This window comes from Photinus pyralis, unplaced genomic scaffold (assembly GCF_008802855.1).
Source record: "Photinus pyralis isolate 1611_PpyrPB1 unplaced genomic scaffold, Ppyr1.3 Ppyr1.4_LG2, whole genome shotgun sequence".
Lineage (NCBI taxonomy): Eukaryota > Metazoa > Arthropoda > Insecta > Coleoptera > Lampyridae > Photinus > Photinus pyralis.
In genome coordinates this window covers 24,286,087-24,302,543 of record NW_022170403.1, presented here as the reverse complement: position 1 = coordinate 24,302,543, position 16,457 = coordinate 24,286,087, and the positions used below count along the sequence as shown (strand labels likewise).

Here is a 16,457-nt window from a genome sequence, read left to right as displayed (position 1 = left end):
TAACATGCCGTAAATGTATAATCTCCAAAAGTTTTTGATAACCTTAATTGGAGTAGTGGAGAGGTATTAACAGATTAAAAAAATTACTATTTATCTGTCAGGCACAATACCAGTATGTTCTCGAAATAATGGTGCCATTTTGATAATGCGCTATTACAGGAATTATGTATTTTATTTGCATCATTGGAAATGTATTTATAAATTAGTACCTAATTATGGGCATCTTTAATTAATTAAAGAGTAATTATAATGCTGTAAAGAAAACCAGAAAATTCTGATTACTTCCGAATATATGGCAAAAAATTCAAAATTGGTCAATTTCGTTTTTATTTTTTGAAGAGATACAAAAAAAAACAATTTCTGATTGCCACTATTTAAGCTCTACAAGACAGCGTTGAGAGATTTCCAATACAATGTTTTGTTTTGGAGAAACCATGAACTTTCTTTTTTTATATGGCCCGTAAAGAAGTACATGCTGTATTAAGTAGCATTTTTTTATTACTGATACAACGATGTACGGCACACAAAAAAAACACAAAGTTGAAAACTGTTGGTTTTAACAGGACGGTGCACCCACGCATAACGCCCTAATCATACGCGAGAATACCTATCGGATAATTTCCTGGAACATGGAAAATTTTGGGGATTCTTAAAAAATAAAATGCATCTACATTGTGTGTACTTTGGTTCACTGAATAAATTTTTAAACTTTCTTTAAAAAGGGAAATACATTCCTCGACATCTTGTACAAGTACAAGTGTACAACTAGCCCTTAGTTACAGAATGATAAAAAAGGTTGCCATGGTTACTTGATATTACTAAAACAATATTGTTGCTTGCGTGTACAAATCTGTGAAGACAAATAATAATGCTTTCCCTTGTATAGTCACAAAGTGACCCATGCAGTAAGCTGTTATTACAAGTGCAAATGGCCAACAATAATTAAATGAACAAAATTTCAACTTACAGGTGACGAGTCATGCCTATGAAACAGTCCCGAAGTTTGTTCCTTGTAATTAACGGAAAGGTGAGTATCGGAACGTGAATGATCTCTCTTACTTTGTGGTCGAGGAGATGGTTTCGGGCTACTTCGTGGGCTTGTGTTGGGACTGCCGGACCTTTAATTTCAACAGTGGTAAATAAATTGAAATAATAAAAATCATTTTTTAAAAAACATACATTTTTTTTTAAAGATGTCACAAGCGAGGATTACTCCTTTTCCTTTGAAAAATTTACATTGTCGGAATGTGAAAGTATCGTACCTAGTAATTTTTTTTGTAAATTATTCCATTGATAAAAACAACAATAAAGGAAACGCCATTTTAATTGATAACAAACGGAAACCATAGATCATAAAGGATCACCACAATGCGCATAAAAGACAGCTGAAGATGCGCCGCGCCAATCCCGTTTTAAATACTGCGCTGGCGCGGTTTTATATAGAGCAGAGGCGTAACTACAAGGATGTCGAGGGTTGTTGAAGGGTGCATGATCGTTAAGCCAATGAAGAGTGGACTCAGTGCCAAACGAGCCGCAGACTGTGGAAGAGTTTAAGGTCATTGATTGATGAAGCATGAGAAAAAGTTGGAAAGGCGGGAAAAAATTTTGAAGGAAAAGAAGGCGTGCGAGAAGTGTGAAGCAGACAAGAGTGGGAACGTGAAGAAAACATGAGTTAGAAAGTCTAAAGAAGGTCTGAAGGAACAAGTCGTGAAGAATGATGAACGAGGTGTAAAAAATAAATTATGAGAGATCGAGTCTATGTCGGGAAAGGTTTTTAAAAATTGCCCTAAAAGTAATAGAGCAGCGTATTATTCGAGAATATGTAGGTATAGAAACTTCTTATCAAAACGGTCTTAATATATAGCTAATGTTACGCGATGCCACTGATACAAAATTTTGATAATGTAATGTAATGGCCTTTTGGAAAAACAAATAAAACATGAAAGTCTATGTTGGGAAGTTGTTTAAAAATGGCCCTACGATCGGTAACTGCTGTGCTTATTAGACGAGAACGTTGCGTTCTCAAAAAGTACATAATTACACGATAATGAGTAAATAATTCGGTGATATTGTTGCTATAACGCCCACCTATAGCTACAAATAGTTACTATGATAATTCCACACTACCCTTGAGGTTGACTGTTGAGTATCGGGCGCGTTTTTTAAAAATTGGTAAGTATCCGGCCTTTTAGGTGTACCCCAAGTATAAGCATTTGCTCACTTTTATTCATACGGGCCAATGACTGACGGATTGACATTAATCAAAAGGTGTACACGAAAATTGAAATGTTATAGGTATTAAAATACGATTTTGGGTAAAATATAATACAAAACTCGTCAAGGACATAAAGAAAAGTGGAGCCATATTATATTTCAGGACGTATAACCCATGAAGCTACGCCACTGTTAAGATGTTTACAATCCAGTTGCCTTTCACTTTCAAATTTTGATTTTACATTTTAGTCGGTAAATCAAAGGAAAAAAATCATACATAAAGAAAATATTGATACTAAGCTGACGAAATTTTGAACATGTCATAAAACCTTTTGCAACTGACATATTTAGTAAAAGTGGTAAGTACATGTTCGAATGTATAAGGAGAAAATGCATAAGAGAAAAGAGAATGTCTATGTAATAACAAACGCCCCCACTGATATCCCCTCTAGTGTTTTACGGGGGTATTGTTGTTCAATCAAAATGCGACGTTGCCGCTACTTGTATTGACATTGATGAAAGATGGTCGTGTTGTCGAGTGCGAGAGAGATGCTTGATTATGACAAGGCAATTGGCAATCCTGATGTAAGTAGGTGCTGGACGCCATAAGTATCCGATAAATTTGTATGATATATTAAAAAATATTGTATAAAATGCTAGTTATTGGTGAGTAGTTGTGAAAAACAAATTTATTATATTATTCTCTCAGTTGTTTATTACAATAGACTATTTTTGCTCAATGTTGTTGTGACCGTAATGTTTGTACGCTCCCCCAAGCTGTTTTCTATAAGCGTAAACAATACACGCTGGCTGTTTATATCTAGTAGCCGATGACTGATTGCATTCCAGCGGTTTAACGGCTAAATGCGTTTCAGTTAAGAGTAGAAACTTAGGAAAATGGGTAGCAGTAATAGTAGGTTGCCCTTGAACAATTGGTTTGTCTTGTCAGTGTTAGTTGATGACAGTTATTAAATATAGATTTCATTTACAGGTTACAAATTTTGACAGAATGAGTTCAGCCTTAAAACCAGCATTAACACCTTCCGGTGTGCAAAATCAGCCGGTACCTTCGCAGTTGAATAAACCCATGCATACTCAGGGAGCACCGACCACATATGGTCAACCGATGAGCCATATACCACAAAACCTTGTTAATATACCGCATAATGCACCGAACTCTGGCAGTGTGCACAATCAGGTGCATAGCATTAACGCTAATGTCCATACAGCGCATCCTTCTAACCATTATTCTTTAAACGTCCCTAATGCTTCACAACATTACCCGATAAGCGGAAATATCCCCATTAACACACATTCTGCACCTGTAAGTAATCATCCTGTACCAAACACAACACAAGCACACATTCAACCACCCTCCACGTTCTCCCCTTCACCAAAAAATTTATCCTACAATCCTAATTATCAAAGCAACGTTGGACATTCATATAAAACGACAAGTATGACACCACCGGTAAATCAACTACCACAATCTCAACCGACAGAAACTACACCACCAACAGAGAAGCCTCAATCGAACGGAACACCCGATATCAAAATTGCAAGCAAACCTGAGCCTTCACAGAACCACGTAACGCCGATAGTTATAGAAAAATCGATCCAGCCTCCTCCCCAATTACCGCCTGCCGAAATCCAAGTACAATCAACGCCCGAAAAGGCAAAAACCGTACTAGAACAAGCGTCCGTTGAACCCGAAGAGAGCGTAAAGGAATCAAACGAAAGTAAACCTTCGGATGAGGAAAGCAGGCCTCCGCCGGAACCTGAAGATAGTTCGACGATCACAATGGCGGCGGCTACTGCTGATAGTGTACCGAGTTCGGTTACAGAAACTAGTGCAATTTCGACTGAAAGTGTTCCTTCTGCAGAGACTGAACCGCCAGTCGATAGTACTAGTACGGATGCGATGGAAACCGATCGTCCACCCTCCCCTCCTTCACAAAGTACTGAAGTACCTGAGCAGATTAAAAATGACGACGACAATAGTGCCAGTCCAACAAATGCTACTGTCAATAAAACTAAGGATCAGGTATTTATGAATTGTAATATTCGCAATTACAGGGCCGCGATATCCACCTCAATTGTGTCGATAATTAATTGTGTCAAAGGACTTTTATTCACCATTTATTGAGAGATGGATAACTCGGCCCTCAAAGTTAGAATTGGGGAAAGAAAAACCTGAAAAAAAGAAGATGTTGCCAATACTTACTTCCACGTGTCAAATATTCTATTAAACAATTTCGTAATCATGGAGATGTTTTCATTTTTGGGTGGTTTTGCAATTATGAGACTAATGCCCGGTTTCACAAACGATTATTAAATCAATGATTAAAAATATTAGCCACCTTTGATTATACGCTCAGAGTTTTCCATTCTAATATTTTTAATCAGTGATTAACGTTAATCATCGTTTGTGAAACCGGGCATAAGTGTATATTATACTGTATTCATTTTAAGAAGGTAACGGTAGAAAGCATAGGGAAGCTTTGACCTTCAATCTGATTGGCTAAAACACGAGTCAGTATTACACTGAAACATAAAACAAGTGGTGAATTTTGTAAGCTGGTAGTTTATGTTGCCAACTAAACTGCTGAAGTGTCATTAACTGTTAATGTTAAAGATTTATTTCTGTTCGCAGTATGGATATTTCTTCTTTACAATAATTTGGTGCCGTTTTATATTTTTCCTGTGTGTGTTTATCTTCAAACATAGCGCCATCTACTACCTTTTTATAGTGAATGCAGTGTAGGTGGCTAGGTAGAGCAGTCTGGGTTGAAACCTGGACTACTAAAAAATACATACAAAAAAAATAAATGAGCATGTCTATAATAGGTAGGTATACGACAAGTGAAAGTAAGCATTGAAACAAAAAACAAATTGGGTACCAAAACATATACTTTTTCTGATAAACCAAGGATTCAAAATGATTCGTTTGGAGGCAATAATGTCTCCAATAATTAACGGTCATTAAGTTCTATTTCGGATTTATTATATTTGCCAACTAGATTCTCTTACCAACCCAAATGTATAAAGTTTCTGCCACTTTTCCAATTCCTACTGAATAAAAATCTGACAATCGTTTGACAGAAAGAAACTAAAAATTATCAAAAAGTCAATGCTAGACATTTTCCTTCGACTAGTAAGTTTCTGTGCTTTTATTTTGTTTGGCTCTGTTGAACAGTTTGCCCAGTCTTCTGCTTCACGAGCGCCTTGCACCACCAGGGGTGTTTGCAGGGTTGCTGGACAGTCCTCAGAGGACATGTCTGTTCGTAGGTCTTTGGATTTCAATAGTCCTTTTTGATAGCTTATTTCAAAAGAAATCCTTCTGTGATTTGAAGTTGCTTTAGACTTGCCAGCTCACCACTGAGATACTTAGTAAGATCAGACTAATATCTGTATTATAGTCTGACATTGGGTAGATTCAGTGTCCCGATTAAGTATTTCTAGGTTAGTACTTGTTAGATATTCGAGTAATGATTTACTTCTAGGGTGCTCCCCCATGTAGTGTGGTGAGCATTTGAATAACACCCTATAATCAGATGTTGATGGTTTCTTGCACAGTGCTCTATCAACTCTGCCATCTCATTGCTGGGAGGAGGTTAAACAGAATCCCCTGGGAGATGCGACTATTAAATAGGTCAGTTTTACCTTTGATGTCACAATTAAACTACTGTAGTGATATCAGGTCCACACAGATGAGGCAACATAAGCGCTCTGATGTGGCTATGTACATAAATACGTGTTCTAGGTTGTTTTTTTTTTGTCGTTAATCATAGAAAATGGTTCCGTTTGTATCCCCTAAACCGGATACCCTCGATCGAACAGTCCAGGGTTCTAGAATAAAGCCAATGACCTACTGAGCATATGGTTAGAATAGTTGCAGCCACTCGGCAATGTTCTTTCCTTATTGCCATAATGTTATTTATTCTATTGCTTGCTGTCGTTGGATTCCGACTCCAACAACGCTTCGAGTTTAGCAATCTCTTCCCATTTCCTGTGATCTGGCGAGCATTCATTCATCACAGACGACCTTGAATGTTTAGGTGACACACAGTTGCCTCTGTGGGTACGGTGGGTGTCATATGTACCCCGCCATCTCTGGTTCTGCTGATTTATCTGTCTTCATTGTTATGTTTTTTGGATTTATTAATTAAACTAAGGCTTTTATAATGTAATGCATTTACTGAAAGTAAATATAATGACAAGTGTTTACATACCTGTTGTTTCTCATGCACTGTACCAAGCCTACTTAGGTTTTATATATGACATGCCCCTTCTTAAAAAAGAAACCTTGCGATGTGACCTCTGTATAATTTATAATTTCATTTTTCATCTCTTTAGAGAGCATTTTTGAAATTTATTGCAGGGCTGTAGATTTGAAGGTGACAGTTGTACATTGCACCTACTACCTATTTGAACTACTCCTATAGGTTGATGCGATTTTTTTTTAAATGGAACAGGGAACAATGCATGCAATATCGTATGTTCCAGTTCAAGATAAATGCACTGTATATATCAAATTATAATTATTATTCAAGAAAAGAAAGAAAGATTTATTCCAAAACATTCAAATTAAGGGCGAAGTTCAGTACTGCAGCATTGTCGAAGTCTGCTCTCTCAATTAACCCCGTAGGGTCATATATAACCCCTGCAGAGCATGAGTAATGTAGCGACCACTGTAGGGTTAATTTTTGAAGTAAAATGTCATGTATTGTGATACACCGTCGAAGACCCTCGACTTCTAAAAATGGCAAATTACCCCATTTCAAAGCTCAAAGCATATTAAATTTTCTTTTCAAAAATATACCACTAAAAATTCAATAATGCTTAAAAAAATTTTAGAAATTAAAAAAAAATTTGTTTCTGGAATCAGTTGAACGTCTTTGAAATTGTTTATATTTTTTTTAATATCATCCCTGGTATGTTATATTTTGGAAAAGATAATTTTTATTTATTTTTTTATTTTTGGACTTTATGTTTAAGTGGGGGAAGTTTCATCCAAGGTCAACCAACCCACTATACATTTAATAATAATAATAATATTTATTGGTGGTGTTTATACAGTAAATATTTCCACAAGTCACAGTAAGGCCACTTTATTGTTCGGAGCCATCAAACCTGTAGTCCAAATATCATTTACAAATATCCATGCTTGAACTCGGATTCAAACCAGGGACCCCCCCCCAAACGAAATACTTTGGACTATTAGTTAAAGTGTACATCAGAAATTGCCCCTTCTTAAGGGTGTATTTTTATTGCGGCGTAATTGGAAATCAAAAAACTGCCTATACTTATATTCTGCAGCAATTGCATCATTACAATTAATGTTTATTCCAGAATAATCAAAAACCAACTTTAAAATTAGCTACGACACCTAGAAACGTAACCAAAAAACCCAAAGTGTCCAAGCCGGACCCGGAAACTCCCAAAGTTGTGAAACCCGAAACGAAAGCATTACAAAAGTCGCCAGGATCGGGTGGCAAATCTAAACGAACTCGCACTAAAACGCAGCCGTATCAAAGCCCGTTACCCGAAGTTGAGATGATCTCTAAAATTACTGCGACAACACCACGCAGTAGAAATAATGAGGATAAGCTAATCATATTTTACAAGTACGTGTCTATTTGCCGGTTTTTTTTTATTAATAACGTTATCTTCTAGGAACGAGTTTTTAGCAGTGCGGAACTCCGAAGGAGGTTTTTACATTTGTCAGGCGGTACAAAATATTTACAAAAGCTCGCCCAGGATACGTATTCGTTGGCTGTCTCAAGACAAAAGTGACAAGGAGGTTTATACACCTGATTTCTATGACAATACGGATTTCGACTGTATCTTGACTAATTTGAATCTCTCGCGTGCCGGTAAAGGTAAATATAGGTTGCCGGCCGCTGAGAGAATTAGGACGGATAGTATTCTGAAGCGAGCATTAGCCGTGGAGAAAGGCGATGAAAAACCTACTTCTTTAACTGAAGAGCATCCAGATGGTTGTAAGTATTTTTTCTAAAAATTGTACATGTTCTCAGAAATTTTATAAGTGGGGAATGTGCTTCTTGCATACAAAAAGTTGTATAACAATATAATGCAAGGCTTCAGGTTCATTTTTAAAAAATTTGCTGTAGGTTTAGAATTTTTTGCCACATTTTATGGTAACCACCTCTTCACGTAGTCCCTAGTATCACAGATTTGAACACTATCCATAGATAGATGCAATGTAGTTTAAATTGGGTCAAATTTGCGTATTTTGGTGCCCAACGAAAATTGGTAGGTAACTTTTTTATATCTTATGGCAGCCATATTGGATTTTAACATTTTTTAATAAATCTCCTTTTTCTGATTACAATGGTGTATCATATGATATATTTCAACTTTAAGGTTCCGTCAAAATAATGAAAAAACCGCTTTTGCAAAACGTGATTTGGAAAGAACATGCATTGTTTTGTTTAACAATGTGAACAATACACATATTTGACAGTTTAAAATTGGAGTAAACTCTGTTTTTAACTAGGAAGACGGATTTAAAAACCTGATTTACACTGTAAATGTCACTAGAATCTAGTAACAAAAATAATAGATTTTTTTCACTACTAGCGTCTGATGACATGATTATTAACCTTTTTTCCACTTGTAAAGTAGGCTTTCTCGGCATTTGTTCAAAGTGGTTAATAATTTTTTATTATTAACTAGTAGTCAATAATGAGAACTGTCACGCTGTCACTTTTAGAAAACACAACCCGAAATTTCGCTCAATGAACGTTTAGACAAGTTCTCTAAAACGAATAATTGCCACCATTCGCAATTTCCAGAGAAATTACATACCTAAAATTATCACATTTTGAAAAAATTCGAACGAAATTACTCTTTGAAAAATCTCAATGACAGAACAAAATACGGCCTGTTTGACTTGTACTTCCACGTACTTGATTGACATGTTAAATTAATAAACAAAAATTCTGTCCAACCGTTAACTCTCTTATCAATATAATATGTTAATTTAGAGGATTTCAAGTGCTAGTAGTGAAAAAAATAGTATATATACCACGGTAGAGAAGTCTCTTATTGCCTTCGCACCTTACACCCCTCGGCGCAAGCGCCTCGAGATGTAATCTTGGTGCTCAGGCAATAATAGTGGACTTCTCTACCTTGATATATAATGTACTATTATACAGACATGTATTGTGGGTTGTGTGATGTGATTTTCTTTCACATTTAGATTGATTTCATTATTGATGCTTTTGGGTCATTATTTGGTAGGAACTCCTTTATACTACCACAGATTTAAATATACTAATTTAAATCTGTGATACTACGCATACATCATACGTTTAAAAGCGAATTATAATAAATAGGTAATACATTGATAATAGGTAATCATCCTGCATACATTTTTTGGCATTTGAAACATTATTTTGAATTGTAGTTTTAAATGTTTTATCAGGTGTTGTAACACTACACAATCCGCATTACAATTTACAACAAATGCTAAGTTATTGAACAAATTCAGAACAATGGAATTATACTCATATTATTAAACAGCACAGTTCACTGCTTTATGTATAAGGGATTTAGTCACTGTCTTCCGAAAGTTCACTAAAACTGTCACTGTCCTCCGATCCGAGTGAAATAATTAATGGTTCTATAAGTGTATCCATTAGGCCATCCAATCTACACATCTTATTTTCTTCCTTAATAACGTGTTGCACACAATTCCGCCAATCGTCAGAGCTCACATTTGCAACAGAGTTATGACCACCAGAACGTTTCGAAGGGAACAATCCCAGTACTTCGATATTCTTTAATTACCCGGTATACTGTAGATCGTGCAAATCCTAATATGTGTAAAACTTTAATAACCAAATATATACCTACATCATTATTTGCGTTACCTATGGTAGATGCAATCTTCAACACAAGCGTAGCAAAATTCATATCCGGAGTATCAGACAACATTTGTTTATGTGTTTATAATAAATTGCTTCTCGGACACTGATAAAATGACCCAACTTTAAGCGACTACGTTTTTTCAAAGGAGACAAGCTTGCTTTACTGGTACTGAATCCATCACTAATGCCAGTACACTTTGGACGCGAAATATCAACTTTAGTTCTTAAAAGAACTTTTTTTTGTTAAAATTTATACAAATGGATTCAGAACACAGAAAAACTGAAAAATAAGTACAACAGTTACGGAGGAGAATCGCGATTAAATTTGACAGTAAAATCATGTCAATGGCAATTTTAGCTGGGTGTAAAACGGGCGCAGCGCGAGCCAATAGAAACTAAGATTTTTTGCGGGAACTTTTAAATCCGTCTTCCTAGTTAAAAAACAGAGTATAGTTGTTGCTTTTTCTCGTCTATTTATTATTACAAGTTTCTCGATATAATGCCGTTTTTAAATGAACAAAAACGAGATATGTTAGAAATCTAATTTTGGGCAACAATGTGATGGATAATAATAATAAAGGACTTTATTTATATCAAGTAAATGAGCGAAGTGCAGCTTGAAAGACTATTTAAGGTTTGGATTTAGAGAATATAGGCAACTGGTGATGCACATGTAATTCAATGGGGCGTGCATTGCCGCTGAACTTCATTCACCATTTCATAAGCAAGGGGTGTATATGATCAGAAAAATATGTATTAGGTAGATAGATGTACAGAGCATAGTTTCCATACAATATAAACTGATATGTTGTCCATTAATATATGTTTATAAAATCTAGAAAACATGCGTCAAAAGAGTTCATACTTTAGGAATTAATTGCAAAAATTAGGGAGCATTTTAAGCAATACGAGTGTATGGGATCGGTAGCGTGAATACTTACCTATTTTTTGGTAATTCATGTGAAGCTCAAAAGTTTTCATAATAAAAGTGGTAAATGAAGTTCTGAAAAATGGGCATGTAAACTGGCGAAATGGAAATAAACTACGCAGCTGTGACTAATATCGCGGTCAACAGTGTAGCTTCTTTCTCACAGAGGGTGCCACCAAGAGTTTTATGAAGTCAGTAAAAAATATGATAAAGACATATGAAATAAGCGCTTTTATCTTGCGATGGAGTTGTTCTTACTTTTTAACTAGGCTAATACTGTGTAATGGGGATAATAAAAGACAAAAATTTACGAGCAAAAAAAACTAGCAGGCTATGTAAGTTGCCTATGTTAAATCATTTAGCGAGTCTCTTTCAAGGTTGAACAGAGCGTGTAATAGTAGAATTTGCTGACACCAACAAAAAAGATTATTCACTGGTATATTTTTATTTTGTCAACTCCTTGCTTCCATATTTATTTGGTTTCCCTTTCCTATTCATTGCAAACGGTGTACCCTCTACCTGCCGTTGTATGAAATTTTTAGAACAAAGGGTTGGGTTGTTGTATATTGTTGTTGATGTCTGGCAAGCGCCTACCTTGTGTGGGTGTTTATTTATAATGCGATTTGTTGATTTGTTTGACTGTCTTCCTTATTCTTTATTTTTGCTTATTGCATTTTAAAATACTGTAAATTTATAATCCATATCTTGTTGCAAATTACATTTTTTGAACTTCAATAGTATCATTGAATAAAGCTCTTTATTCAATTGATAGTACCTATTATATATAGTATTATTTTTGTGTAATGTGTAATAATTGACCTATACAGGGTGATTCAAATTCGAGGGCCACAATGGGGCTCTCGGGAACTGTAAGAGATAGATAGATAGTTTACATTTGACAAAGTTGCGTATTTTTGATGCTTAACAAAATGCAGTTTTGAAACTGAAAAAATTCCGACTACTTTCGGAGAAAAACGAAATTTTGCAAAATCGTTTTTATTTTTCACTGAAGTTATTAAAAATGATATTTCAAAATAAAGACACATTATTATGACCACTTTTTTCCCTCTACAAGATGCAACTTAAATTTTAAGTTTGACGTTTCGTCTCCTGCCAACCATCTTTGTTTTTTCTTATGGAAGCAATTTTGAATTTTTGTGTCATTTGATAAAGAATTTTTTTCTGATTTCAAAAATATAAAACATCATCTATTTTTAATAAGAAATAACGCTATTAATTCGTAAAAACGCAAGAAACTACCTACGTACATTACTTAAGACAACGTTTTCTAGGCAAAAAAAGATATTTTACAAACATTAAAAAAATTGATATGTACATTTTTGAAATCAGAAAAAAATTCTGTATCAAATGACACGAAAAGTAAAAATTACTTCCATAAGAAAAAACAAAGGTGATGATAGTTAACCGGAGACGAAATGTCGGATTTAAAATTTTAAACTAGCATCTTGTAGAGGGAAAAAAGTGGCCATAATAATGTGTCATTTATTATTACATATCTTTGTAAATAACTTCAGTAAAAAACAAAAACGATTTTCAAAATTTCGTTTTCTCTGGATATCTCCGAAAGTAGTCAGAATTTTCAGTTTCAAAACTGCATTTTGCTAAGCATCAAAATACACAACTTTGCCCAAAAACTACCTACCTATCCTATCTCTTACAGTTCCCGAGATACCCATGATGGCCTCAGCCTGTATATTACTAATTTACAAAAGACTATCCCTCGAATTTAAGACAAGGGGAAGAGGGATACAAATGTATATTTAAGGTATAAACGGCTAAAAAATTAAAAAAAAATCGGTATACCATATGTCCCCGGATTGACTTTACAAGAAGAAAAACTTTTACTATACTTTTTGACAAAAATGCATTCTCCATAAAAGCTTTTGCTTATTCTAATTCGAAATTTCCCTACCGTTTCAGAGAAAAATACAAAAAAAAAACGAAAATATGGTTGAACTTTTTCCAAGCCCTAAAAGTCAAAACGCGTCTCTACTGTAATAACATTTCGTTAGCTACAAAGTCTTCGTTACCTGTTATTTGAATAGGCACCACTCGAGGCACTAGGATCGTTATGAATATAACAAACACACTTCGTAATGACATTGAATAAAAACCTCTTTATTCAATGGTAACAATGAAAAAGAATTGAATTTCCAAAGGTGTTTTCTTATAAATATCTGCGTTTTACCGTTAAGTGAAGGAATCGAGAGTTTTACTGAGGGCCCTTCCAAACAAAAAGCCCCTGGAAATAAATTCAATTTTATCATTAACAGTGATATACCTCTTTTTGGTTTCATTTGTCGCCACTTTGAACCAATTTTACGACCTTAAGTTTCCATGCCAATAATTAGGCGATTTTTACTTCATAGGTTACGTTACAAGCGGTTCATTATTCTCCTCAAGTTATATGCGGTAGAGAGCTAATTATAATTTTGTTAACCTAGCAGTCTGTAAGGAGCGGTGGACGACCTTGCGTTTGTGTTTTGTATCTTGTCGTGTGGTTATGCAAATCAAATTGCATTTTTTTTAAAGCTCCCTCTGTGTTGTTTGGGGCCCAGTATAATGATTTAAATATTTGTAGAAAACTGCTGTAGTTACGCTACTCATTATTAGGTACCAGCACAGTCCAACAAAAAAACTTTGTCTTTTACTATGGGTACTTCTCTTTTCAGGCAATCCCAGCCTTAATGCTGTTCTACCACTTAACCCATATTTTCATTATGAATTAAATAACATTTATATTTTTTAGAAGTAGTATAATACTCTTTCAATAAATGTACCTTTAGTGCTTCACTGAATAGGTGTCACTCTCACATAGGCCATGTGTAATGCACGATAATGAAGTTTATTGAATTTCACATACAGTTTTAAACCACGGATTGTGAAACAGCACAACAACATACCACGATTTGTTGATTCTCACTAACTGTATAGCTTGAAATGGCAGTACTTAAACCACTTACCTTAGGTTATTAAAGTGAATGATTTTCTGGTATTTGACTAGTGTTGTAATGTGATGGGGGTTCTAATGCGAAAGGCTGATGTATTTACATAGGCTTTACCTTTCATCAAAATAATAGCCTCTCTACAAAGCTAATTGCAGTAATGTTATATTTTTTCATAACCAGTTAATTCATCTATTTATAATACATGATATTTATGGCAGTGGAATGTGTATGCAAGAAGCACTTGTTTGCAAATTGTTGTAATCTACCATTAAATTGTATTATGTTAAAATAGTATTTTCACTATTGCATGTTATAACTCCTCAAATTTTTCTTGCAGTAGATTTATCTCTGTATAAAGAAGAAAGTCAGTTGAAAAAGAGGAAAACTGTAAAACGTAAAGCAAGTTCGCCACTAAGAGCTGCCGCCTCCACCAGCAGTTTGACGAAATCCCCCGAACAAGCAAAAGTGCAAAAAGTCGCACCAAAACCAAAACCGCCTCCCGTCAAAAAGGCGACCGTTCTAAAAAAGGCGTTATCGACAAAAGTAAAAAAAGTAATTCCTCTTACAAAAATAGCACGTTCAGAAAGAACGCTAAAGCGACCAACCGAAGAAATTAAACCACCGATTAAGGCAGTTCCCATCATTGACCAGAAAAAAGCGAAGGTTCTTGCAAAAGTTGCCAGAAAACCTGTGGTGCCCGCTCCTAAACCCCAACCGCCGCCGCCTCCTAAACAAAGTAAGTCTATTGGATACGATAGGTTTCGATATAATTGCGCGTTTTTTTCAGTCGCGAAAAATCTAAAAGCGCCAGTTCCAGCGCCACCCGTTAAAAAACCACTAGTGAAAAGACCGCCACCAGTTGCTATCACTCGAAAATCGAAACGTGCAAAAAAATAAAATTGGTGTTACTATCAATAAGTTATCATATTATATTTTATTTACAGTTTAACTGCAAGAATAGCATTTGTTTATATTAAGAACATGACTTAAAAAAGTAATACACAGAACGAGATGGTGCATTTTAATCTTATTGAAGGTTCTCACTTTATTCGTTCTGTTTAATGAGCAGTGTTTGGAAAATGTAAAATAGCACTTTGGTGGATGTACAGAGTCGTTTGCATGATCTGTACTTTTTAATTGAGGGTTTGTGTATGGTAATTTTACTTTATTATCGTACTTAAACTTTTCAGGAAGAGTTTTTTATTTAGTAATTGTACAATTGGAACCCATAAATGAACGATATTTTTAAGATCAATTGATGTAGGAGTAGTCGTTTGTGTTAGAGTTAAAATGAACAGTTTATGTAAATGACTAATGATATTGTGCAAAGTTATATGGCACCTGAAGTTGATGAATGTGTTGCAATTTAGGTTACAAGTTTTTTTAAAAACACTAATATTGAAAGCTCTCAGGGCAGCATTTGGTTATACTGGATATAATCAATTCGTCAATAAAAAGAAAAATTTTATACATAGCTTTAAATAAATTTAGAGCAATTTGCTTAAAATTAACAAAAGTGTATATTTATTCGTTGTTTCAACATACTAGTGTTTTTAAAAATCTGCACTAATTTTTATATTTTACAATTTTTATTTTAGCAATAGCGTTAACTTTTAGTGAATTATTTTTCATTGTATATTTTATTCTTACAGATGTAGAATAATAAGGTTATTTAAGAGGCGTTTAATATATATTAGATTTTAATCCAATTAAAAACTTCACTCAGCAAGAATAATCAGATTGACCAATTTCATACAAACCACAAACAGCACAAAAATCATTGCAAAGTATCGTATTTAGAATGTAGTCGATGTATGTTCAGTCTTTTGTGCTTGTCAGTTATTTAATTAAGGATGTCAAAAGATTGAATCTGTAGCAATGTTTGAAATTGTCTGAAAACAATTGATCTGAATTATTTAGAAAATATCCCAAATTATAATTTATAATGTACATGGTTTTCGAATAAAAAGTATTTATGAAATGAATCTTGCCATTACGGCAGTTGTGTTCGCATATCTTATTGAAACAGGTATTTGTGAATCTGAACAGAAGATGTGTTGTGTGACGACTTAATGCGCTTTTTTTAAACTTTTGTGGTTTATTAGTTATTTTTAATAATTTATAATTCATTCATTGTCTAGAGATATCGAGATGCCTGTTTTCGCGAGCTTGTTTAGGCATCATTTAGCTACTTTTTCATGAAAAAAAAATCGAACCAATGCATTTAATTTTTTTGAGAAAATTAACCATTTCTGTCAGAATGTCGAAAAAAGCCCTCAAGCGGTGATATGTGAAACTAACAAAACTTCAAATAGTATAATATTTGTAGCTGAAGAATAGATCTTTTGAACTAACCTGAGTTTGTTTAAATCGGCTCAGCCGTTTCGAAGATACAGGGTGTTCTTTACGGAAACCTTTGAATACCCCCCACCACTTCATTTTTAGAGATAC

At 34.6% G+C, this 16,457-nt stretch overlaps 2 protein-coding genes and 1 long non-coding RNA gene across 7 annotated transcripts in view; 2 read left to right on the top strand and 1 right to left on the bottom strand.

The window, feature by feature from the left end:
* Positions 1-1,350, bottom strand: part of LOC116164315 (protein Aster-B-like) — a 30,465-nt gene extending 29,115 nt beyond the window's left edge. For 2 of the 3 annotated variants that reach the window (XM_031478471.1, XM_031478472.1), the window contains exons 1-2: positions 1,180-1,322; positions 968-1,118 (exon numbers count right to left, since the gene is read on the bottom strand). In XM_031478471.1, the coding sequence (XP_031334331.1) occupies positions 968-1,118; positions 1,180-1,181 (153 nt within the window). In that variant the 5' untranslated portion in view covers positions 1,182-1,322. Of the gene's footprint in view, positions 1-967; positions 1,119-1,179 lie in introns of all 3 variants that reach the window. The other variant, XM_031478474.1, reaches the window with a different exon arrangement.
* Positions 1,001-1,381, top strand: LOC116164340. The gene is made up of 2 exons (XR_004143873.1): positions 1,001-1,135; positions 1,194-1,381. It is a non-coding gene; the product is annotated as an uncharacterized LOC116164340 (long non-coding RNA).
* Positions 1,382-2,667: 1,286 nt separating this feature from the next.
* On the top strand, positions 2,668-15,991 carry LOC116164314 (titin-like). 3 transcript variants are annotated; one of them, XM_031478468.1, is made up of 6 exons: positions 2,668-2,799; positions 3,206-4,258; positions 7,567-7,841; positions 7,891-8,216; positions 14,344-14,742; positions 14,794-15,991. In XM_031478468.1, the coding sequence occupies exons 1-6, from the start codon at positions 2,737-2,739 to the stop codon at positions 14,901-14,903; spliced, it is 2,226 nt and encodes a 741-aa protein (XP_031334328.1). In that variant the 5' UTR covers positions 2,668-2,736; the 3' UTR covers positions 14,904-15,991. The 3 variants fall into 3 exon arrangements, with proteins under 3 accessions (XP_031334328.1, XP_031334329.1, XP_031334330.1); XM_031478469.1 differs by having other exon boundaries at positions 2,763-2,880; positions 14,794-15,457; XM_031478470.1 differs by lacking the exon at positions 2,668-2,799 and adding an exon at positions 2,929-3,149 and having other exon boundaries at positions 14,794-15,457.
* Positions 15,992-16,457: the final 466 nt, after the last annotated feature.